The sequence below is a fragment of the Denticeps clupeoides genome, chromosome 12 (assembly GCF_900700375.1).
Source record: "Denticeps clupeoides chromosome 12, fDenClu1.1, whole genome shotgun sequence".
NCBI lineage: Eukaryota > Metazoa > Chordata > Actinopteri > Clupeiformes > Denticipitidae > Denticeps > Denticeps clupeoides.
This window is the reverse complement of record NC_041718.1, coordinates 1853002-1877772: the sequence shown is the minus strand read 5'-3', so window position 1 is coordinate 1877772 and position 24771 is coordinate 1853002. Positions and strand designations below refer to the sequence as shown.

At 40.9% G+C, this 24771-nt stretch overlaps 1 protein-coding gene across 5 annotated transcripts in view; it reads left to right on the top strand.

The window, feature by feature from the left end:
* atp2b4 (ATPase plasma membrane Ca2+ transporting 4) overlaps nt 1-21722 on the top strand; it is a 76541-nt gene extending 54819 nt beyond the window's left edge. For 2 of the 5 annotated variants that reach the window (XM_028998638.1, XM_028998635.1), the window contains 12 exons: nt 429-673; nt 1155-1389; nt 3575-3754; nt 4358-4445; nt 5729-5835; nt 6885-7076; nt 7336-7549; nt 9103-9314; nt 10638-10745; nt 12176-12358; nt 13870-14071; nt 18011-18146. In XM_028998638.1, coding sequence (XP_028854471.1) covers nt 429-673; nt 1155-1389; nt 3575-3754; nt 4358-4445; nt 5729-5835; nt 6885-7076; nt 7336-7549; nt 9103-9314; nt 10638-10745; nt 12176-12358; nt 13870-14071; nt 18011-18015 — 1971 coding nt within the window. In that variant the 3' untranslated portion in view covers nt 18016-18146. Of the gene's footprint in view, nt 1-428; nt 674-1154; nt 1390-3574; nt 3755-4357; nt 4446-5728; nt 5836-6884; nt 7077-7335; nt 7550-9102; nt 9315-10637; nt 10746-12175; nt 12359-13869; nt 14072-18010 lie in introns of all 5 variants that reach the window. The other 3 variants (XM_028998636.1, XM_028998634.1, XM_028998639.1) reach the window with 2 other exon arrangements.
* Nucleotides 21723-24771: the final 3049 nt, after the last annotated feature.

Sequence of the window (24771 nt, the reverse complement as noted above, 5' to 3'; positions counted from 1 at the left end):
CCAATTATGTAATTACATAACAGTCGCTTGACACTCTCAATTATTTCACAGTTTTTACACCTGCTATCTATGATAATCTCAATACTCCTTTATAAAATTCCTGTAACTTAGTAACATAAACACATCAACTGCCTCATACATTCAACTAATCAAGTTCTCTTGGGATAATCCTAAGGGACTTCTGCCTAGTACTTTGCTGCAAGTCAGTGAATCAAGGTCAAATTTATGTAGGGCCATTTACGTCAAAATATATGTAATACATTTCGAAACTCAGTCTTTTTTGCTCACATTCACTACTTTTACCTCTTGTTTTGTGAGATTCCATTGAGCATTGACAGGTTATTTCTTTGTTCCGTGCGTTTAATGCATGCCCTGCACCGCACTGACCGAACTGATCTGTGGTCGCACTCTCCTGTTTCCCACTGCAGCCTCCTGAACGTGAGGGTGGTTTGCCGCGGCACGTTGGCAACAAGACAGAATGTGCCTTGCTGGGGCTTGTGTTGGAACTGAAGAGGGACTACCAGCCAGTGAGGGATGAGATTCCAGAGGAAAAACTCTACAAGGTCTACACCTTCAACTCCTCGCGCAAGAGCATGAGTACTGTGCTGAAGAACACAGATGGTTCCGGCTATCGAATGTACAGCAAGGGAGCCTCTGAGATCATCCTGCGCAAGTATGATGACTTATGACTGCAACGCTATTCATCTACATTTCAAAGAGTGTAATAATGTTTGAATGTTATTGAATACTTTGAAATGCATGCCAAATTGGCATTCGTAGACAATTCAATGTCATTGAAAAAGTTAGAAATAAGGATGAAGTCGAAGCCACATTTGCTGATTCACAATTAGTGCAAACCAGTTTAAAAAAAAACAGCCTTACTGTTTCATTTTTCTAAGATAATAAAAAAGAGTGTCTAATAATTCATGAAGATTTTAAGACCAACAGTATTGAGCACAACATTCCATTGGAAATCAAGACATATTGTTGCTGATCTTTAGATTTATGTAAATATGCATTAATTAAAAGCCATTTCCAGCTCACATTGTCATTTACAACTGTAACAGTGTCTGGACTGGAGTGTCCCCATGGCTCCATGTCTGAAGCTTTTCCTTTATTGGTTGGTAGGTTATTTGTCTTTCTTTCCCTAATAGGTGCTCTCGCATTCTGGATGCCTCTGGTCAACCCAGAGCCTTCAAGCCCAAGGACCGTGATGAGATGGTGCGCAAGGTCATTGAGCCCATGGCGTGTGACGGCCTTCGCACCATCTGCATCGCCATGCGCGAGTTTGCTGGTGAAGGGGAACCCGACTGGGACAATGAGGCTGAGATCCTGTCAGAACTGACCTGCCTTGCGGTGGTGGGCATTGAAGACCCGGTTCGACCTGAGGTGAGATATATCACTTACTGTATAAGGCGTAAGGCCATGCCATTGATATCTTTAATGCACGTAATTTAAAAAACCATAAAACTTGCAGCTAAATTGACAATATAAACTTAGACATAACAGAAAATCCTTTGATTTCCCCGATAATGAGTCTGTTGGTAGCAGCCATGCCAACCCAGAACCAGAAACAACAGCAATTAGAGAGTTGTGCTTTGAGAACTTCAATCGAATGACTAGAGACTTTGCTGAAATGTATAAAGAGCAGGCTTTGCATGGAGGGCTTGTGAGTGCATCTGCATTGTCATTAAATCGCCCCCCTTCAGGCAGACACAGGCAGCTTTACTAGTTCCCTTGCAGCCTTAATGGAGCTAGAATTGTAGATTGATTGACTTTGGCTCCTGTACTGAGTTGGGATTTTTTTTTTTTTTTTTTTTCTGCAGTAGGATTAGAAAAGAGGAAAGCTAGCATTTAAAGCATGTAATTATTTTGGTATTTCTACAACAGCAATTTATAATTCAAAACATTAAGAAGGAAAATTCTGCATCCTTTTTGAAAGATCACTTTGGGATTCCTGCTTGAGACCATTATGGTGGTCAAACTATCTGTAAATACGTTTGAGAATACTGTTTTTCACAAATTCTGCTGCTTCTGTGTTTTTATAACCATTTGTCAGTTGTTTCTATGGTGTATTGAAGTATAATTACAGTGTTGGGCCTTTTTTTCGCCCTGACATGCTGTCAATCAATTTCTGGGCCAGATCCTGACCCATGATAATCAGTGCCTGGAGTTTGTGAGAATTTGTGGGTTTTTATTTGTCCACCTGCCTCTTGAGGATTGACCACAAGTTCTTAAATGGATTAAGGTCTGGGGAGTTGGACCAAAAATTTCAATGCTTTGTTTACCAAGCCACTTAGTTACCACTTTGGCCTTATGGCACGGTGCTCCATCATGCTGGAAAGGCATTGTTCTTCACAAAACTGTTCTTGGATAGTTGAGAGAAGTTGCTGTCGGGGGATGTTTTTGGTGCTCAAATCATCTTTAGGAGACAGTCCTGATGTCTGCTGGACTTTGTTGGGTGACCTGAAGCCTTCTTCACAACACTTGAACTTCTCTCCTTGCAGTCTTTAATGATCCAATAAATAGTTGATTTAGGTGCAATGTTAGTAGCAACAATATCCTTGCCTTGCAGGTTAACCATGGTTAACAGAGGAAGATAATAATTGCCATAATAAATGCAGAAGCATCAAACTTTGTGAAAACCAGTATTTGTGTCATTCTCAAAACCTTTGTCCATGACTGTAGATGAAACACTAATCCTCCCTGTTTTGGTCAGTGTTAACATTATATGCTCAACATCACACAGCCAAGGTCATGTCAGCATTTAACGCTTGTTCACAATGCCGTGCAGTGTTTGAAATGCTTTTTTTATGTATTTGCTTGCACCATGTCAGAGAAGTTCGTTTCCATATAATGCCCTACTCCAGCAATGAAAAAGTAATGCATATAATTTCATATCTTAATTCATTTAGCCATCATTGCCTTTCAGTGGCATAAAATTAATGTCCTTCGTGAAAAAATTAAAACATGGAATGATAATTCATTTTTTGACATTCTTTTTCTTGACAGCTCATATTATTATTGTGATGAATCTCCTTTTAGTTTTGCTGCTGAGGCACACAGTTGTTCTTTTTGTAATAGATTTAGTAGTTTATTGAATAAAAATGGAATATGTTTCTGCTGTGAAGGGTACAGCTCAGTCGGAAGAACGTTGTTTACATATAGAAAGCTTTCAGAAATCATATCTGCAATCTGCAAAGGGGAGACATGTTTATTTAGTAAAAAAAAATCATTTAATTTAATTTAAAGATTCATGGGATTATTGTTCATAGGTCCCAGTTTCCATTGGAGGTGTTTTCCTTTGTGCTGAATAGGGGATATGTGTGCAGAATGTTTTTTTTTTTTTTTTTTTTTTATATCAGGGACACAGTAAAATTGGACCGAATGGTCTGGATTTGATTCATATTTATGATTGTCAGGAACATTGTCTGCTCTTCTTTATGCAACAGTCTTAATGTAACATTAAAGGATGAATTAGATTAACTGTATTGACATGTTTGTAAGGCCCTATCTGCTGATATTCGTTCCAAATATAAATGTCACATTTTGCATGTAATTTTCACTGTTCCAGGTTCCCGAGGCGATTTCCAAGTGCCAGAGGGCAGGCATTACTGTACGCATGGTAACCGGGGACAACATAAACACAGCTCGCGCTATTGCCACCAAGTGTGGCATCCTGCATCCCAACGAGGACTTCCTGTGCCTTGAGGGCAAGCAGTTCAACCAGCAGATTCGGAACGACAAAGGAGAGGTGAGAAGTATACGTGTAAACACATTTTTGAGTTAGTAGTATGTATAATCATTAAGAGATCACAACTCAGAGTGGATTACCTCCTATTTCACCACATTGACTTATCCAAATTTTTAGCATATTTTGTCACATGGAGTTAAAATTGCACACATTCACTCAGAATGGTGAAGAAACCACAGCTAATCAAACCTCGGTATAACACAAAGTAATTAACAAGTGTTATTTTATATAATTTTATGGATAATAAATGTATTATTTACATTTACAGCATTTATCAGACGCATATCCAGAGCAACTTACAATCAGTAGTTACAGGGACAATCCCCCTGGAGGGTTAAGTGTCTTGCTCAGGGACACAATGGTAGTAAGCGGGACTTGAACCCAGGTCTTCTGGTTCATAGGCAAGTGAGTTACCCCTAGGCTACTACGACCATGAGTATTTTTTACTCTGGGTGAATTACTGACAGTTCTCAGAAGCTCTAGACTCTGACATTATGTAGCACCATCAACAAAATTGGCTAATGTATGGCTGTACCCGTGTTTTTTTTCTAACCACCATATTGAAATATTCACTATATACATTCCCCATTTTCTCACCTGCAGGTGGAACAGGAGCGTCTAGATAAGGTGTGGCCCAAATTGCGCGTGTTGGCCCGTTCTTCACCCACTGACAAGCATACACTGGTAAAAGGTGAGGCCATAGCAATGCACATGTGGGAGAGCGATGTCTCTTCTGCCATGCTTCTGTTCCAGGTCTGTGCAAAAACCAGACACTCCACACTACAGTTTCCTTGTTCATTTTTTTCAATTAGAAGCTAAGCAGAACACAAAATGAACAGTGAAAACAATGTCTTGGAAAAAATATATAAAAAGGACTATTACTCAGAAGTAATTACAACATGAAAAGCACAGATACCAAGTCGTTCATTCTGCAAACTGCTGAATAGGTCAGCCGTGCTATTTCAATGGAACCATTTCCCCGCAACATGACTGGGGCTGCATCACACTTAGGAGGAAATTAAGAGCATGGGAACCAAGATAGCCCGCTTCCTGCTGAGATTAAAGGCAGCTTCACACCCATGAGTGCAGGCGTGTTCTGGTGCTTGCCCTGCTTAGATGGCTGTGTGTGGTCTGCACTGACAAGCAGATGCACAGTGTTATGGTGAGTGGCAGTTCAACTTTTTTGCAAAGGACAAAGCTCAACTGTAATCAACACAGTGAACATAAGGATTTTGAATTTAGGATTGTGATGAAAAGTTGTAAACCTGTTTCAGGTCTTGCATCTTAGCGTTTATGCCAAAAATAATATTTTCTCTTTGAAAAGCATTCCGACAATGGTGTTCATTCACACTGAAGTTCTTAACCCTGCTACACAATGTTAGGCAATTTGAAGCAACAGGCTGTCGACCGTCTCCTGAAACGTGACAGTATTACGCTTTTGAAAAGACTTAAAACAGCAGTGATCTGCAGGACCCGTTTGTTCCCTTTTTAAAATAAATAGGCAGATTATTATTTTTATATAAATATTCAAAAACTGATTCAAATGCACACACTAGCTTCAACAGATATGTCTGTAATGCTATCACTATGGCTGATCATGCCCACCATGTGGCTGCCTGAATGCCACACACATTCACATTCAGCATTTTTTAAATAGTTTGTTCACATTCTTAAAATTATCTTTCACTGAGCACGTGCAAAGCGACCAATTTATATGGCCTTTTTGGATTAATATACAAGCTTTGCTGAATTGAAACACTGTTAGAATATAAAGTCAATTATGATTATGGTTGAGGCACATTTGGCACCCCATCAGCCGCACCTGACCCTGGAATATGCCACGTTTGTTAGGTAGACCCAGGGGTGCCTCTCCATCTTCAAAGCTCTGACTCTTTTATCTCTGTCTGGGCCGCCGGGGTTGGGAGGGGTCAGTAATGAACATTTGCAGGTTACAGTCTGTCTTGTTCATTTCAGGCATCATTGACAGCACAGTTGGTGAGACAAGACAGGTGGTGGCTGTTACCGGAGACGGAACCAATGATGGCCCCGCCCTCAAAAAGGCTGACGTTGGTTTTGCCATGGTAATGTTCAAGAACATCTAAAGCTTTTTTTTTTTTTTTTGCTAGATTTGTTTGACCAGTCCCCTTGTTTTTCTCTGTGCCCTTGTATCAGCATCTTCAGAGAGGCTCGGATCTGTATTGTTCTTAAGAGTCTACTGAATTGTACTCTATGGCATACACCAGAGCCAAATACAATGGTAGTAGGGCAGGGGCCAAGAAAAGAAGACTAAAATGTAGAATAGTTCAACTATTGTCAAAAGCAGCACAACACTGTCTAATTTCCACTCAACACAACTACAACAACAAAGGTGGAATATTAATCAAATATTCTAAAATGCACCGAATACAGAAAATATATACATTTGAGCTGTTTAACTAATTTAACCGTCTAATCTTAACCATCTAACAATCATTTACCCATTGACCAATACACAGATTTTTATTTACCCAAAAAACTATATTAAACTTTAATCTGTTTACTTCAGAAAGCAGTCTTGTAATCATTGTAAATAATTTTTTTTCCCAAAGAATTGCCTTAGACTTTGTTTGTTGGCATGTACTGATAGCTGCTGGCTAGTCCTGTGCTAATTTGTATTTAAACGGCCGTATTGTATTCCGTATTGAGGTTAATGTCCATGCTTTGTTTGTGTGGTCAGACACTTTCTTTTACTAACATGTAATATTTGGTATATTTAGTTGAAGAGCCGAAAACAGAAAAGTCTCATAGCTTCATTCCCTTTCATGGCAAGGATTCAGGTTTAGGGAGCATGCAGAATTTGTAGTCTGATAAATTGGTCAGAGGAATTTTTCTGCATTACAGAAATTAGATACAACGGCAGGTATTTTTAATTCTCTGCTGCTGAATGACATTAAATGAATTGATCCTCTAGTTTGCTGTGTTTTATCAAAGTCGATTGGTAGTAACAGCAAGTGATAATGCATCTCATTCATCTTTACATGCTTAGCTTTTGTTGTTTATGTATTTGTGTGTTAACGTGCATTACCTCCTATAAATATATGTTTGCGGTAGTTTTGTTGAGTAAAACTCCTTATAACCCCTGTCTCCTCAGGGCATTGCTGGCACAGATGTGGCAAAGGAAGCGTCAGACATCATCCTAACCGACGACAACTTCACCAGCATCGTCAAGGCTGTAATGTGGGGTCGCAACGTGTATGACAGCATCTCAAAGTTCCTGCAGTTTCAGCTGACTGTTAACGTGGTGGCTGTCATTGTGGCCTTCACCGGCGCCTGCATCACACAGGTACTACAAAGACAAGACGCTCGGTTTTTTTTTTACGTTGCAGTTGCATTTGAAGGAATAGTAGGAAGCCCAGTACACATTATAAGGACACTGACGAGGATTTTATTTACCTCCAGCAAAAAGTTTAGGCAGCACTCAGTGAGGGTGATAATTAAAATGTCACTTGTAGTTATGAGAAGTTTTTCTTCACCAGCATCAGAGTAGCCTTCCCTTCAGTGCTTTGGCTGCTGAAAGGTTTCTGTTGTGTTTTTCTCCCCAGGATTCCCCTCTGAAGGCTGTTCAGATGCTGTGGGTGAATCTCATCATGGACACTCTGGCCTCACTGGCTCTGGCCACCGAGCCCCCAACCGAGTCGTTGCTGCTGCGTAAACCCTACGGCCGAAACAAGCCCCTCATCTCCCGCACAATGATGAAGAACATCCTGGGTCACGCAGTATATCAGCTTGTCATCATCTTCACCCTGCTGTTTGCTGGTGAGACATCTCTAGGGGTTACTATAGTGACCTGACTCCTTTACCTTTTAACCGGCTGAACAATAACACTCACGACAACTACGTTAATATATTACAAATTCACAACTGTCTTGGTCAAAAAATGTGGTAATGGGCAATAATTATTTTCATATTGTGATGCATATCATCATCATTGTGATGAAGTTATTTGCAGTACATGCATAGAGTATTGATATTTATGCTCATTAATTGAGCAGATTGTTATTACTATCAAAACTCTTACCATGTACTCATTATGCAAAATGGTAAAAAATATATGGCTGCCAATATGTTTGTTCATCTGTACAGTATTTCTAAAATTAAAATACTGTGGTTAAAGTGCACTCAGGGTTTCAATATTGAATCCCTGAACTGTGTTGAATAATCACACTTCGTCTCCACCAGCTCAACCTAAGTAAAAGTGTGTGAGGTGTCATGTTCATCAACTGGGTGATGAAAACACTTTCATCATGGGGCTTCGGATCAGTCACATATCTCATTAACAGCTTGTGCATAAAAAGATAAAACTTGTGGTAAAATTTATGGTAACTAGAAAAGAGCTTTCAGAAATAGCTGAGAGTAATTGAGAGTTTGGCTCAGTTTACATTATTATATTCTAATAAGTACGGGTACAACATTGCTCCAAATTTACAGTTTGGATCTCTCCTCATTCTGGATTTGTCCGTATTTCAGCAGACAACACAAATGGGATCTCTGTTACAGACATCTCAGGACCATGCCCACTGCCACACCAAACATGCAGACAGATACCAGTTTACATAAATACTATTTTACAAGAAAGATGATTTCATGATTTCCGTTTTGTGTTACAGTGTGATATTGATTTACTTTAATTTTTGCTATTGTTGATTGTACAGTAGAATGAAAAAAGACACTATCAGAAATCAATTTATCATTAGGTATCGAACATGAACTGTCTGATACAAGGAAGAGCTCAATATCACAGCCTCGTTGAGAAGAACAACATGCAAATGAACAATCATGACAGACCAATTTTTTTGTACGGTTTTCCATGTATACCATGGAACATTCCATGTTAATCACTTTGGGGTAACTTCGGTGCAGGAAAGCAATGGGGACATTGGCTGACATCGTCAAATTGACATCAAATATCTCAAACATGTTGGAGCTTTTACTGCTCTTGCTGATGTATCTCAATTTGTTGCCAAGGAAGTTTGTGACTTCATTAGTACCGTCTGTCGACAGATGGTCCTTGGTTGATCTGGCAGCAGTACTGAGAACGCTGCTGGGGTCAGTTTCCCTTTCATCAATGCAGCAAAACTTCATGACCTGGAGAGACATGGCTTTTTGTTTGAGAAGGATGCTGGCGAGATGGTCCTTGTCCTGCTTTGGGTTTAATCTTCCCTTAAGATGGTACCACCCTCTTCTGAAGAAAACTGTCAAAAAGGGGTGTCAGAATGAAAAGCCAAGTTTGAATATGACTTCAGTATTCAGTATGTGTTCTTACCAGCTGATATGATACTTCATTTATTCTCTGGTATGTCCATGAACAGGAGAGAAGTTCTTTGACATCGACAGTGGCCGCAACACCCCCCTTCACTCACCGCCCTCCGAGCACTACACCATTGTCTTCAATGTCTTCGTGATGATGCAGCTTTTCAATGAAATCAATGCCCGCAAAATCCATGGCGAGAGGAACGTGTTTGAAGGCATCCACCGAAACCTCATCTTCTGCAGCGTAGTTCTGGGTACCTTTGCCCTGCAGGTAAATTGGAAATATTAAAATATAAAACTCTTTAAATAAATAACTGGATCGGGTAATTAAATTGTGGGATCGCCTATGTTTTTCTGTGTGTGCACAACTGCATGTGCATGACATTGTATTCAAGAATTGGGGGTCCTAGTGAACCAGAATTGATCGTTTACATTTACAGCATTTATCAGACGTCCTTATCCAGAGCGACTTACAATCAGTAGTTACAGGGACAGTCCCCCCCCTGGAGACACTCAGGGTTCAGTGTCTTGCTCAGGGACACAATGATAGTAAGCGGGACTTGTACCTGGGTCTTCTGGTTCATAGGCGAGTGTGTTATCCACTAGGCTACTACCACCCACTTCAATGATCACTTCATTGATGGTAACATGGAAGCACGTTGTAAGTCGCTCTGGATAAGGGCGTCTGCCAAATGCTTAAATGTATATTACATGGCTACTGTTTTGTTAAGCATCTGCTAACATAGTGCTAGCATAGCATGGCGGGACCCAACAATAAAATGTCATTTCATGTTCCACGATAACTGTTTCATGGGGTGGCAGCATCACATGACCAACATGACCAGAAGCACCACGCCAAAGAGCACCAGCAGTTTATTAAAAACAGTGGACAGCTTGAAGCAGTGTGAATATATTTGTGTAATTGTTACATTAGGTCTCCTATCATGAAAAGTTTCACTTTGTGAGATTAAACATTAATACGAGTTCCCCTAGCCTGTCCATGGTCCTGCAGTGGCTAGAAATGGCGATGTATAAAGTGTGCTTTGGTCATTCTGCTTCACCGTTCAGAGAGCAGCAGCTCAGACGGTCGAAGGGGAAAGGTTACCTCCACCCAGAGAATTTTGCACTGTCTATACCCTAAAAAAGTAACTTGCCCGACCGCCATGCCCGACCGCCACGCCATTCCAACTATGTGAAACATTGCAGTTGCTCGGTGAATGGATGTAAAAATGAGCACAAATGTATTTTTTTTGGTCTGAACACCAGGTGCCGGGACTCACCTACTGAATGTCACTGTGCTCTGAAATGCATTTACTTTTAATGCTGCAGATAGCGTGGCCATATTATTTGACAAGTACAAAATCTTTAAAATGAATCTTCATTGGTAATGTCATCTTTTGTCTGGTGATATAAGGGGTATTCAGTGTTTTTGTTAATTATTTTTTTTCTTTCAGCTTATTTACAGCATCTGTAATGTTGTAATGTAACGTGCTGTTATATATGGTCACATATAACAGGTTACTTGTGATTTTTACAGGTATTTAATGCACATTCAGTCTAAACACCTTTGTAATTATGGACTTGTTTTCACCAGATCATCATTGTGCAGTTTGGAGGGAAGCCCTTCTCCTGCACGGCCCTCACCATCGACCAGTGGCTGTGGTGTGTCTTCATTGGTGTTGGGGAGCTGCTCTGGGGGCAGGTAAAGCCCTTCTACATAGAGTAGCACATCAAAAACTGGCCACACATTTGAGATTGCACTTAATATTAGAATAATGCATATTTTGGATTGCTTAAAAATGTATTTGCCTTTTTCAGTTCTTGTTCATTTGAAACTCTCAGTTCTTGTTTAAATCCAGAGAGGTTCCAGTTGCCACCTCATTACTGGTGGGTGGCTGGGCTGTGGGCTGGGAGTCTTGTCTCATCCAACCATGCAGGAGGCTCTCAGAAGGTGGCAGGATGCTTGGTGTCTCCTGCTGCCTACTTAGCTGATGCCTAAACTTACCCCTGAGGGGAACTAGACCCTGACTCTGGTAATGAGTGGTGTTGTGCATGAAAGGCTGATGCATCATATTAGCACACATCTTAGGGGAAATCTTGAACCCTCTCAGTTGCTCCCACTGAGGCATGGCGCTCGTTTGCACCCAGCACATTAATGACATAAATAACACTTGTGCGTGTTGTGCAATGTACTATTCTGGCCCCCTAAGGTGTTTATTGTGATAGTGATTGCCTATCAGATCTCACGTGATAATTAACAGCATTTTCAAACATTTATTACAAGAGAACATAAGAAACTTGTTTTCAATATTTGATTGTCTGTAGTTACACATTATTTATCCAGAGGCTCAAACTCTTGGTTGTTGAACTCTACATATCAGGTATGTTTCACTTTGCAAGGTGCTAAGGGGGTTGGACACAAGTTAGTTTTGTTACAAGTTAGTCTAGCAGGGACGTGGTAGAGGGCTATTAACCCTCAAAATACACAAGGTAACACAATGGGAATTTGCTATCAAATTATTTCTTTATTTTCCCTGTTTCATTACATCATTGTTGTAATTTTCTTTTTGAATGAAACGACAGCGTCACAGGTTAATAGAAAGTCAGTATAAAATGGAGGGATTTGTCAGGATGGGAGAGGTTTGCTGGAAACTGTGCAAACACAATTTGGATATGAGGATATTTTGATGGCTTTTTAAGCTCTCAGCACTGTTTATGGCATCCTGGGTTGCATAATCAGTAATATCATAATGCATCAGCAATCACAGATACATATAAACGACGTCGGCACACAAGCTGCCACCAAGACTAATTCAATTACTTTGTCAAAGTTATTTAAATACAATAGAATATATTTTTATTGTGCATGTGTAATGAAAAAACATGTCTAGACAAGGCCTATTGCATAAAGGCCTGATCAGCTGACAGTTGATGTCCCCATGTTGCCCTGGGTGGACATTCATGCACCATAGGCAGTACACTAGGTGAATTGGGGACTCTAAATTGTTTGTGGTGGGTTGGCGCCCCGCCCTGGGTGAGATCCCACCCTGCACCCAATGTCCTGGAACATGATCATAAAATGTATTATAATTGCATAATAATTGAAGTGATGTTGGTGTGACCCCCGCCCAGCTCATCACCGCCATCCCCACACATCGACTGAAGTTCCTGAAGGAGGCCGGCCACGGAATCACCAAGGAGGAGATCCCGGTGGAGGACCTCAACGAGGGCACCGATGAGATCGACCACGCCGAGATGGAGCTGCGGCGCGGCCAGATCCTCTGGTTCCGAGGGCTCAACCGCATCCAGACTCAGGTACCACCCTCTTTTTTACCATCGCCATCCTCTGCAGCCTGACGCATTTACCCAGCAGCCATCGGCACGTCTCCGGAGAACGCCGCCATGCGGATTACACCGCGTTTCCCAAGACGAAACGGGATCCATCGCCTCAAGAGCCGAAATGTCAATAATCAGTGCATCTTATAAAAGGTTGAAACAGGTTGTCTCGAGGAAGGTTTGTATTGGGTGTGGGTCCACCGTCCCAGTTCAGTGCGTGTTTTTTCTAGGTTGAAACACCAGCGTTGATGTCACACAGTGCCAGTGTAGCTCCGCCGAGCTCCGTACAACATTTAGCTAGAATGCTGGGCAGGCGCTTTGAAAGGAGAAGTTTCCCAGTGACTGCTATCTGCGCAGTGGTGTGATACTGCATGCACACACACACACACACTCCTCTGAGGTGACACAAAGTGAAAGCACAGGCCCACACATCGGGAGCACCTGTCTCTGCTGATTGTTCCCCCGTCTGATGTGACCGAGCTCCTTGTGCGCGGGTTTTATTCAGGCTGATGCTGTGTCTCCTGAACGTGAAGACGTGTGTGTGTGTGTGTAGGTGTATTCTTTCACAATTTTTTTGTTTGTTTTTGCACCAAAAAAGTGTCAGATTCCGAACAGTGTGACATTTGATGTGTGGGACTGTTTTTGTTTATTTTTCTCCGTCTTTCAGGGTTGTGTGGCGGTGGTGTGTCTGTGGGTGTTTTTTTTCCCAGCATGCTCTGTTCAGTGTTTCGTTACAATACGCCTTATGGAACACGGTAATACAGGCCGCCAGCCTCCCACTCTTCATTTTGGACTGGAACGTGCACAGGCCCTCAGGTCTTCATGAGCTTCTCTGTTTTGCTATGCAATGTGCGATTAAAAATATGCATTTAATTATAATGATGAATGAAGAGTATGTGTCCCTGTATTAGGTGGTTACATTGTGGAAAGGCTGTGGACAAGAACTACGGATGTCCTTTGCTCAAGGAAATTGGTCTCCGTCCAACTTGTTCCAGCCCCTCACCTCTGTTCTGGGATGTTTCCGTCCTCCTGATAAAGGGGAACCTTTATTCCCGTTCCTCTGCTCAGCCAGCATCCAAAATTAAAAAGCTAATTAGGTCCTTATCCATTTTTTCCCTCTTAATCCACAATGATTTCTTATTTTTATTCATGGTTTACGCATGGCTGGGTGTACACTGTAGGTACAAAATGGGTTTTGCACCAGTCCTTGTACCGTTTTTCTTTTTTTTTTTTTTTTTTTTTTTGTGGAAGTCAACACTGTGTCCTTGTCACCTCCTGATGAGTCAAGCGCTTCACTTTGCCTGGGCGATAAAAAAAAAATGCTTTCTTGCTTCCTACGTTCTCTTATTTATTCAACTAACCATGTAAAGGATTTCATCTTCTTCATCGGTTAACTAACCTGCTAACCTGATCACTTCTAACCAGTGTCTCCTCTGCCTCCCGGTCCCTCTCTCTCTCGCTCTCTGCCTCTCTGGCTCTGTTCTTTACAGATGGACGTGGTTTATACGTTCCAGACGGGCCAAACGGCCGTACCCGGGGCCCTGCGGCGCCAGCCCTCGGTGGTCAGCCAGCACAACGACGCAAAAACTGTTTCTAGTCCCACTCATGTAGGGATTTCCTCTTCCTCCCTGTCTGCCAACTCCGCCGTGGCCGCGGCGCCACCGGCCTCCGCTTCCTCCTCTACTGCAGGCAGTGAGTGTGCATGGCCACGCCCCTGACCAGCCCGCCACCCTGCCCTGCATGAATGGGTGCCAGAGCGCTTCAGTTCCCTCTCTCTCTCTCCCTTCACACCTCCATCTTCACTCGCTTCTCCGAACAGATTCCGCCCGACAGCTTGCATCTCTGCTTTCAACCTTACATCCTCCTCTTCTCCACTTCTCCACGGCACCGTCTTGTTCCTTCACATTTATTTTTGGGCAGAGTGGATTATTTAGTTGTTCGATGCCCCAAAAAAAGTTTCTGCGTTTGTTTTGAGAGAATGACCGGGATAGAGCTAGTTTAGCCTTCATCAGATTTACTTCCCTGGAGATGCAGACAGGGAAATCCCAAGATCGTGCACACACGCATAGACATGTTGCGTGTGTGTGTGTCTGTGTCAGTGTTTTTTGTACAAACAAAAAGAAAGAACATTGATTTTACTCCCAGATAATGGCCAGTGTTGTCCCAAAAGAGCGAGTGACCTTGCCCTTTGATAAGCAAGGGGCTTTAGGTATCGTCATGGTGACCTGAGGCGGCGGCAGCAGCACTAGCCGTCTGCCCAGCAACAGCCTTTCTGGGGAAGAGTGACGTGAGCTCCATCTCTCTCTCTCTCTTTCTCTCTCTGTCTCTCTCTGGCTCCCAAGAGCCACGGAGAAAAGCCGACAGATGCTGCTGCCTCAGCGCTCACACACACACACACACACACACACACACACACACGCTCGCCTTTATCTTCCTTTTTTCTCACACCCTCTTCGTCTCTCTCTCTCTCTCTTGCAAACACACACACATCTCAGTCTCACTTCCCTATTCCTTTGGTAATTTAGGAGGTTTCACTAGAGATTTTTTAAAGACGGAAAGAGCTGTTTGCTCAGTCCCTTGTTGCAGTTCAGGTTTATTGGTATGTGTGTGTCTAGGTTTATATTCCATACTGTGTTGTGGAATATTAGACTTCTTCCCTAATACCTTCACTCATAAAATCTTTATTTGGAAAAAAAATTCAAGTAGGCCAAAAAAAAAAATCATATTTCCAAAACATGCATTTGGCCTTCAGTTCAGTTCTGTCTTTTTGTTACACCATGTTCACTCAGGCATCGTCTTCGGTGAGTGGCCTTTTTGAGCCACAGCTGCTGCTGAAAGTCATCTTTCCAGTTGCTGGTTTCTTCTGAAAGATGTTTTAGCTTAAAGAGTTTTATTCCAACAGCGGAAAAACTGGTGCTAATAAGGCTTATTATGTTGGAACTTTTCACAGTGTATCTGACACACCAGAAATGTAAACAAGGCATGGGGTTGGTCAGAAGGAATTTGTATTGATTTGTATATTACCAATGACATGAAGACCAATTGCAGACACTAGTGTCATTGGTTTTATATTAAATACACATAATACATTATACATATTTGGATTTAATCAACCCCCTGTTTACTGTGGTCTGGAGTAATAATCTTTGGAGTCCACAAGGTGGCGATATATAAAATCTTTGTACACCCAGTTAATTTGCGCACAGACAGATTGAGACAAATCCAAATATAGTATTCAGAAAATCACTAATGCATTTTTACATTTAATAGTGTATTTTTATGAGTCTTTCTTTTTCAAACTATTTTTACAATTATCACACACTTAAAGGAGCAGTTATGAATCTCCAGTTTCAACCTTTTAACATTTACATTTATGCCATTTCTCAGATGTCCTTATCCAGAGGGACTGACAATAGGAAGTGACAGGGACAGTTCCCCTGGAGACACTCAGTGTTAAGTGTCTTGCTCAGGGAATGGTAGATATCAATACACTATAACTTTGTTTTATGGACAAACTGTGTTGCAGAATACATGATAAGATCCAAATTCTGTCCGAAAAATCATTTCCCAAACCCATACTGCCCAATCTGGCCTTGCCTTGTTTATGCATGATTTTTGCTGCATGTTAAACATTTAATACCAACTAGTACCTATAAGAATTCACTACTTTTAATAGTTTTGCTGTATGTTGCTGTATTAATTTATCTTATTCCCTACACTGGGCCTGAGAAAAACTACTGCTATATCAGGGAACAACTCATGTTCATTTTCCTTACCATGAATGTTTTGTTTTTGTTTTCCAATGAACATTTTTACACCTTTTAGGTATTTTACATGGATGCATCATATTTTGGAGCATATTAAAAAACAACCCAGGCCGGCCTGTTTTTGTTTCTGCGTTAGAGGAGCAGAAAAACTTTGAGATTATTTTTAGAGTAGGGGTCTCAGTTGCATCCTAGATACAATTTTGATTTCTTCATTTGTTTTACTGCAATGGAACCCCATCCATCAACCCTGGCGAATAATCACAACAATCTACTCCGTCACTTCTGTCGCCTGGACGAGTCAAAAACTCTTTTCCAGTTACACCTCATATCCTTTTAAGCAGAAATAGTGTTTTGTTGTGGTATTGATATACTAAAATTGTTCAATCTTGTTTGGGATAATATCTTGTCTTTGGGTTAGTGGTCACGTTACTGGGTTGGGCGCTGGGGACCCTCAGCTGCCTCACCTCTTTGCTAAGGAAGCGTCCCCGTAATCAGAAGGTTGCTGGTTCGAATCCCAAGGTGCCACTGAGGTGTCACTGAGCAAAGTACTGTCCCCACACACTGCTCTCCCTTTCATGGCTGCCCACTAAGGTGATGGTTAAAAGCAGAGGACACATTTGGTTGTGTCACCGGGTGCTGTGCTGCAGTGTTTCACAATGACAAGGAGACCAGAAGGGGACAATATATCTGTATATCTTTAGACATGAAAGTCACAATGACAATCTGGCAAATTATACTGATTACCAGAAAGCTTCTGCAATGTTATGTAATGAAGAGCATGGCTTGTTACGCCTTTGTATTTTTCAGGAAAATTACGATATATATATATATATATATATTTATTTAGAATAATAATAATTTTAATAAACGTGTGGAAAAGTCATTAGTCCCAATCCTAGCTGTTTAATAACCATGTCCACGACTAGAAAGTTTTCCTAGATGATCAGGGATATTATATCTTGACCTTTTGTAAGCGTTTCACCTTTCCAATGCATAGTAAGATTAGATACGGCACTCGAGGTGCTTACTGCAATCCCTTCATTATGATAAAAGCCTGTTGCCTTGAGCTGCCTTGTCTCATTTCATTTTGCCAACCCGCCCACCATTATGCAATGAATGGGCCTAAGTGTGTATTTCCAAAATACACACTTAGAGATGATGTTGCATCATCCAACAAGGCGAGATCCTACGAGTCCATGCGGTTTGAAAGCTAGCATGAAGCAAGAACTTGAGCCTGGTCCAAGCATACTCTGGCACAGCTCACAGAACAACCCTCTCCTGGTAATCAGTAAAAAACTTCAAAAGTCAGTTCTGTCCCAAGAACATTGGTTTCAGACGTCAGTGTACGGTACCTCATGCTCCCCCATAGATTCCTCCAGTTCTCCTTAATGCAGGTTCCTCCGTGCTCATGTAGACCTTTAGCTGGTCATGCTTCCCATGTTGCTCTGCTGCTCTCAGCTTCATTTTGCCATCTTCATTCATCCTGGACCATCACCGCTGCCATGCCCAGCCTGTTCTAAGTTAGATGCACACCTATCCAGGTATCTGTGTGGCTTTGTGACGTGTTGGTGGTTCCTCTGTAGATTTCTGAAGATCTCTGTTCTGTTGACATGTTCATTGTGTTCATGTGATGGTTCTGTGTTCTTTCATTTGCTTTTACCAGCTCCAGATGTAAGTATTCCCAAAGTTTCTTTTGAAAATTGCTGGTCCATGTTTCCATGGTGACATCCAGACCACAAGAATGTTTGTAAAAGGCTGATCACAGTTTTAGTGTCAGCTTGCTTCTTCCCTCAAACCCCATGGTGAGATGATCCAGTGCCCGATGATATTGATTTCTTCCCTCTTTCTTGTCTCTCCCTCACAGATTAAGGTGGTCAACGCATTCCGTAGCTCCCTTTACGAAGGCATCGAGAAGCCTGAATCCAGAAGCTTCATACACAACTTCATGTCCCACCCTGAGTTCATGCCCTTGTCTGAGGCAGAGGAGGCCCGTGTTAGTGTTCCCACGATACAGGAGAGTGGCCAGGAGGTGGAGGATTTTCTCCGTGGATCGGGCGGGGCCTCGTCTTCCTCATAATTCTTCCTACAGAAATAAAAGAAAATGTTTCAGAATAAAGGGGAGTGGTGGTGGTGACCCTTCAAAAACAGTTCACCGCACAGCAACTGAACACTGCCTCTCCTCCGATGACCTCTGTTACCCTGACTACTCTAAACCCCGCCCCCTGTCGTCATCCTCATCATCATCATCATACCTCCACCCACCCTCAACTTTCACACAATGGAACCACATGCCCTCCGCCTGCCCTTACAACCAGGGTCGTTCCTCCAGCATCTCCTGCACTCATCCAAACACGCCGCTGGCGCTCAGACTGACCCCGGTGCACCGGACCTGCACCGCGTCTCTCCTCGGCCCCCAAGGACACTCCCACCCGTCTGTCGCTGCTTTTTGTTGTTTTCTCTTTGTTTAAAAAAAAAAAAAAAAAAAAAGCAACCGTATACTCAGCGCGTTTCTGTTCTGTGGAGATGGATATTTAGTACCTGCTTTTATTCTGCTCTTTATTTGGCTTTTCAGACATATTCTGTAAACATCCATAGACACATTATACAGCGTGTATGTGTATGTATACATGCATATGCCACTGACGTGGTATGTTTCGGTTCGGTTTCGGTGTATGATCGCTTTACTTTAACGAGAACGAGACGCATTGGCAACATAGCCCCATATTTGTTAATAGTTGAATTGTGGGCTGTTTTAACTGATGTGGGATAATCAAACCAAATCTTTGGAGCTAGTTTCAATACACTACAGGCTTGTTCTGCTCTTAACTTAATTTCATACGCTCTACTACATATTAACACTTAATAGCGGAATGGGATGGGGTTGTGGTTTTAATATATATATTTTTTTTATTCTAATTGTTCTCTGAGCACACAAAGTGCATCTTCAAGCAAAAAGTGGTCTTGTTTACAGGAACGTAACCAGAACATTCACTCACGCAGTTTCTTTTTGTTTTACAGAACGCATCATATTACAGTGATTCAGTTCTAACCTTGTGTACCTGTGTATATACAGTGTTGTATTGGGGGTGGTGGGGGGTGTACATGTTCTACCAACTGGAAATGTGTTCATCTAAGCTGCCTATTGTCAGATCTTATTACAAATTTTCTTAAACAAGTTCCGCCGTCAGAGGCTTTTACAATAAGATCTCATTATGCTGTATTTTCGATCCAGAGGAGCTGGGTCGCTATTTAGAGCTTCCCTGGTCTTCCACTGGGAACGTGGTGAGTGGCGTGGAGCCGTAAAACAAGGCTGCTCTCATAATCGGTAACTCTTCACCCTTTTCAGCTTCAGCCTGGGGGAATCGGCTTTAGGTTCGAGGCAAGAGTCCATATCCACGTCCAGCTCTGTATTTCTATTGTGTTCGCTCGGTACCCGAGCCGGTCGCTTGTGATGCAGTGAAGCCAAAGGGAAGGTGAATGTTCAGTAGAGAGTAGAGCAGCTGGTCACTGCGAGTCCAGTCCAGTCCACCCCAACGATCTGCGACCAACCTTTTAGTAGAGCAAAAAACACCAGCGTCTGCTTCCCGGTGATTGTGTACTGCCATGTTTGAACCTTGTTTTCATATCTAGGTTGAGTAGGATCCTTTAATACATTTTTCTACTTCCTCAGAGCCATATTTTATAGGTTTTCCGTTTATTTCCAGTTGTTTTCTATTTTCAGCCAAAAACAAAAAAAACATTGAAGCGTCACTGCCAACAAACTGATATTGACCATTTCAACGTTGACTGAACCAAGTTAGCCGCATTTAAAAGAACAATCTGTGATATGGTGATGCGCGCATATATATATATATATATATGAGAGAGATGGGGAATCTTATTGCATGAATTTCATATTAAACTCAGTGTGTTCCTTTCCTTTTTTACTAGTACTCTGTTTTTATATTGAGTATTTTTAATATTATGGGGATATATGATTTTTGGCCTGCAGGATGAGCAGTTTGGCAAATTTACATTAAAATATAATTAGTGAAATGAGCTGGGAGATTTTTTTTTTGTTGTTGTTGTTGTTGTTACACAATTGTGTTGGTTGATGCTATTTTTGTGAAACATTCCTTGTTAAATAAATGCTATTGGCCACAGAAATCAATTTTTTTAAAAAGTCTTAAAAACCAGGTTGTGTTGTTTATAAAAATGATCCCAGATTTATTTGCATGACCCTCAGCAACTTTTGACACTTATTTTGTTTTCATTTTTTTTACCTGCCCAAATAAATGGCTAAAATAATTCTAATTATATAGTCATATAAGAAAATGTTAGTCTTTTGATATGAAGTATGTTTTTTCATGATTTTTTTCTGTGCTTGACGCTTTATTGGAAAATAATATTTATTTTATTGGATGAATGGTGGATTTTTGTTGACTATAGTCAGTAGTTGATTTTTAGAAGGTTTCGCTTTTGTCATCAGAAAACATGAAACATATAGACAAATATATATTTTATAAAGTTATCAGAAACTTCGGATTTGAAAAGACTTGAATTTGTATGACAGGAAAATTATTTGTTCCCATATACTTTGTTTATATTGGTAAAACATTTTGAAAAGCTTTTTGTGTGTGCGTGTGTGTGTGTGTGTGTGTGTGTGCGCGCGCATGTGCATATGATCAAAGGTCTATAGCGCTTCTGTGTACTCAACAATTTTAGCAGAAACTTTTTTCAGATTTAGGAAGTTTCTTATATTTGGTAATATTTTGAATGTGAATATTGTCATATGATTGATTTTAGTCTCCCCTGACAGGAGTCGCCGGCGGTCACGCAGAAAGCTTTATTGTTCTGCCAAAGTGTTCTTTTACACAATTATTAAGTCCTTTAGTTAAACATATTCTATTTAGCCCTTTCTCTGCCTGTCTAAAATTGTTTCTAAAACTGTCCCGGTTGTTTGAAGTCCTCTGATATTAGTTTTTTTTTTTTGTTATTCATTTTGATGTTGCCAGCTATATGGAAGTACGGCAATCAACGAGAACACACTGGTACGTCCGACCAAAGCCAATGTTTTTTATTTCGAATAATTTTTAATTTTTGTTCACTTGTGGAACAGCCCATGTTCTTTGCCTTGTTCGCTGTGTTTCTGTCACTCAATGTACTTGGATATGAAACCCCTGACAGTGTTGTGCAGTAGCTGCTCTACTGATCTCAGATGTGTCACTCTCTGTTCAAGGTATGGGAAACGTGCGTCACAGTTGTAAATAAAATTAGGGTATGAAACTGGAATCTCTCTCTTTTGCCGTCATCGCCACTCATTTTGCATCTATTTACCCCAAGCCGGTCAACTGTATCTGCTTGTGGGGCTAAGAAAGAAAAGAAAAAAAAACATTACATTTCTGTAACTCATATGATAAGCAGTAATAAGCACTGGTGTTATTTTTGTATAAACATTATATCATCTATGTGGCATGCATGAATTATAAGCAAAATTTGGTGGTTTGAAGCAATATGTACAACCTGGTGCGATTGGTAATTTTAGTGTCCTGTGTAGCCTAAACCCTGCTGTACTAAAGGAAAAAAAAAATCTGCAACTGTTTATGTGTTCAATGTTCTGCATGTTTCTAAGTATGGAATGACCGACATCAGTCACCAACATCATCTTTCATATCAACCACATCTTTCACAACCTCTCTCTATAACACACACACACACACACACACACTTTGTTACTTCTCCATCTGCACAACGCTACATATCGACTCTTTAGGTGGAACACACACGCAGTGAGGTCGGGCCCTCGGCCGCGTGGGTCCACAGACGAGACGTGGGCAGTGGAATGGTCCGAGTAGGACGTCCGCACAGCTCCCTACTAAACACTGCAGACCCGCAGCCTGTTGAACAGAAATATTACACGAGTGGCTGAGATGTCTGTTTCCATGTTGCTTTGTGCTGTACTGGGTCTGCAAAACTGCATTTCTTTTTCATGCCCTCATTTACATAATAGTTCCATGTTGTGTGTGTGTGTGTGTTATTAATGTTATTGTCATACCTAGCTTTACAGGAGACTCTAAGGCCGTCACACATCTATTAAACCTCGGTGTGTGTTTCTGCTAGCAGGTCTTATGTAGACTCTGCCCTGCTGTCCGCTCTCTCCACCCTCCTCCTCTTCCTCCTCCTCCTGTAAATACGGCTCCATTGCATCACAAATGTCAATTCTGTTTGCTTTCAACTATGCAACAGATTTATCTGACTAAAATGTAACTATTCTCCGTCTCCTTCACCTCCCTCTTTTGCTCTCACTCACTGTTTACATGTGCTTTGGATTTTTTCCCGTCTCTGTTGGATTGCTCCCATTTTGGATTATTTTCTACTAACGAATAAGCTTGCGCATTATGTATGTATACGTACGTACGTATGTGTGTGTATGTGAGTGTATGATGTACACATGTTTAAATTTTCTTTACTCTTCGGTAATATAATATCATGTGGAATGCCTTGTTCTTTATGTCCTGTCGATTGAATTTAACAGATGAGAAAAAAAATGATAATCAAACAATTGAAGTTATGATATAACTCTATATACACAAATATACATATATATGAACAAAATAAAGCCATTAGGTTTTGAAATACAATAATATTGGTGGTGTTCTTTTTATCACCTGTAATGACATGCCGTGAACACACATGAATAGTGCGTCTGAGCGTGGTAGATTTACCCAGAACACACTCTGATGAAGCTGTATTTACATTTACGGCAGACGCCCTTATCCAGACGATTTACGACGTGCTTTCTTGTTACCATCAATGAAGTGATCGGTTCTGGTTCACTAGGACTCAAACCCTGAACACAATCATTTTATTCACTCTGCTGTAGTCTTACATACGTCAGACTATAAGAAAGTTACTAGTTAGTCTAAATATTCTCTAAATAGGAAGGACTGTTCCGACCTCGAGGGGAACTTCGTTCCACCACCTAGAGTCCTAGACAGAGAAGAGTCTTCCTCGTACCTTCAGCGGTGGAGGGACCAGGCGATCAGTACTGGAGGTGCAGTGGGAGGTATAATAAGGTGTATTTACATCTCAATTAACCAGAATCAGTTCACTGGAGAACTGAGAGCCTATGGGGAGGATGGACTTGAAAGGTCAGAGCAAAGAGCAGCACTCAAATACACACACACACACTGACCCCTATTAGCACAGGAAACCAAAAGAAAAAATTGAATTTTCTGGATCAGACAAGGCTTGTGTGGAATAATATTGCTGAATGAAAATATGTGAAATCATATGAATCTCCTCATATCTGCTCAACATGCTGTTCAATTAAAAAAAAGGATAATAGAATAAAACCAATGTCAATAAAATTGGACTGATGTTATTTGTAGCTCTTGAGCTGCTCCGATCTGAAGATCACGTAATCAAGTTTGGATTTATTTCTCAAAACACTCAGGTATTGATTCGTTTTATGAAATGTGAAATCTCTCTTTTTATTATTTCATTCTATCCTGGTGTTTTCTCCCGTCACAAATGTTATGCAGGCAAAAGTAATTTATATATATATATAAACAGGTTAAATGGGATTTTCTGGCCTCTCCTCTTCAACAATGTCTGACGTAGTTTTTTTGCATTTCCAGTTAACTGAAAACCGCATCTTCATTTAAGCACCACACTCAGCACCACCCTCATTCTACATGGGAATCATATAATGCACTTCAGTGAATGGAGGCAGCTTAACGCTGATGGCTCTTCTGGTGAAGAGCAAAGGATTATAGTGACATCCTACAATTCCTTAAAGCCACCACTTTCCCAGAATGTAGCAGGTGGCAATGAATTTGTTCAAATTCAAATTCATTTGTTCATTTGAATGATTAGACTTTTTGAATCAATGATTTGTTCTGTTGATTTACCAGCTGGCAGCAGAATTTAAATTGAACACTATTTTTATTATAAAAACATGCAGCGCCAAATATCATTAACATTAAAATGTAACTAAATACTTTAATCTTTGTGTGAAACAAATCAACTCCATACTTTCTATACTATTTTAGGCAGTCATTTGACATCAAAGGTGAAACAGTGAGAAAATACCACAATATCAAACTGCAAAATAAAATAAAGCCTCACATTTATTATTGAATAATATGTAATAGTGCAAAGTGTAAGTGTATGACTGGACTGAGAAGAATATTTTAGACAGCAAACTACTCGGACCGAAATGCAAGAAAAATAGTTTGCAGGTGCATTCATAAATGGGGCAGTGATCTGAAAAAATGTATTGATTGGTGATGCCGTTAAACATTGGCCACCGATACTGTGTAGCTCAGTAGGTTACAGTAAGTTGGTCCTCAGTCCTGCCTGAAAGGGTGGAGAATTGAATCAGCACTGGGTGATTGAGAATGGAAAAGTAAACGCTCAGTACCTGATCTGTGGTGGCTGCTTAATGCATCCGGAGATGCATTACGCAGCAGAATGATGCTCTATTAGTGCAGGGCTATTTTTAGCTTATATTTCTTATGCCAAATTTTGCCATAATACATAACAATCTTGACATTTATATTTAATCCATTTAGTACATTTATTTAATGTAAAAATGTTTAGCTTATAACTGTTCATATATTCATTATTAAGAGTTCTCATTTT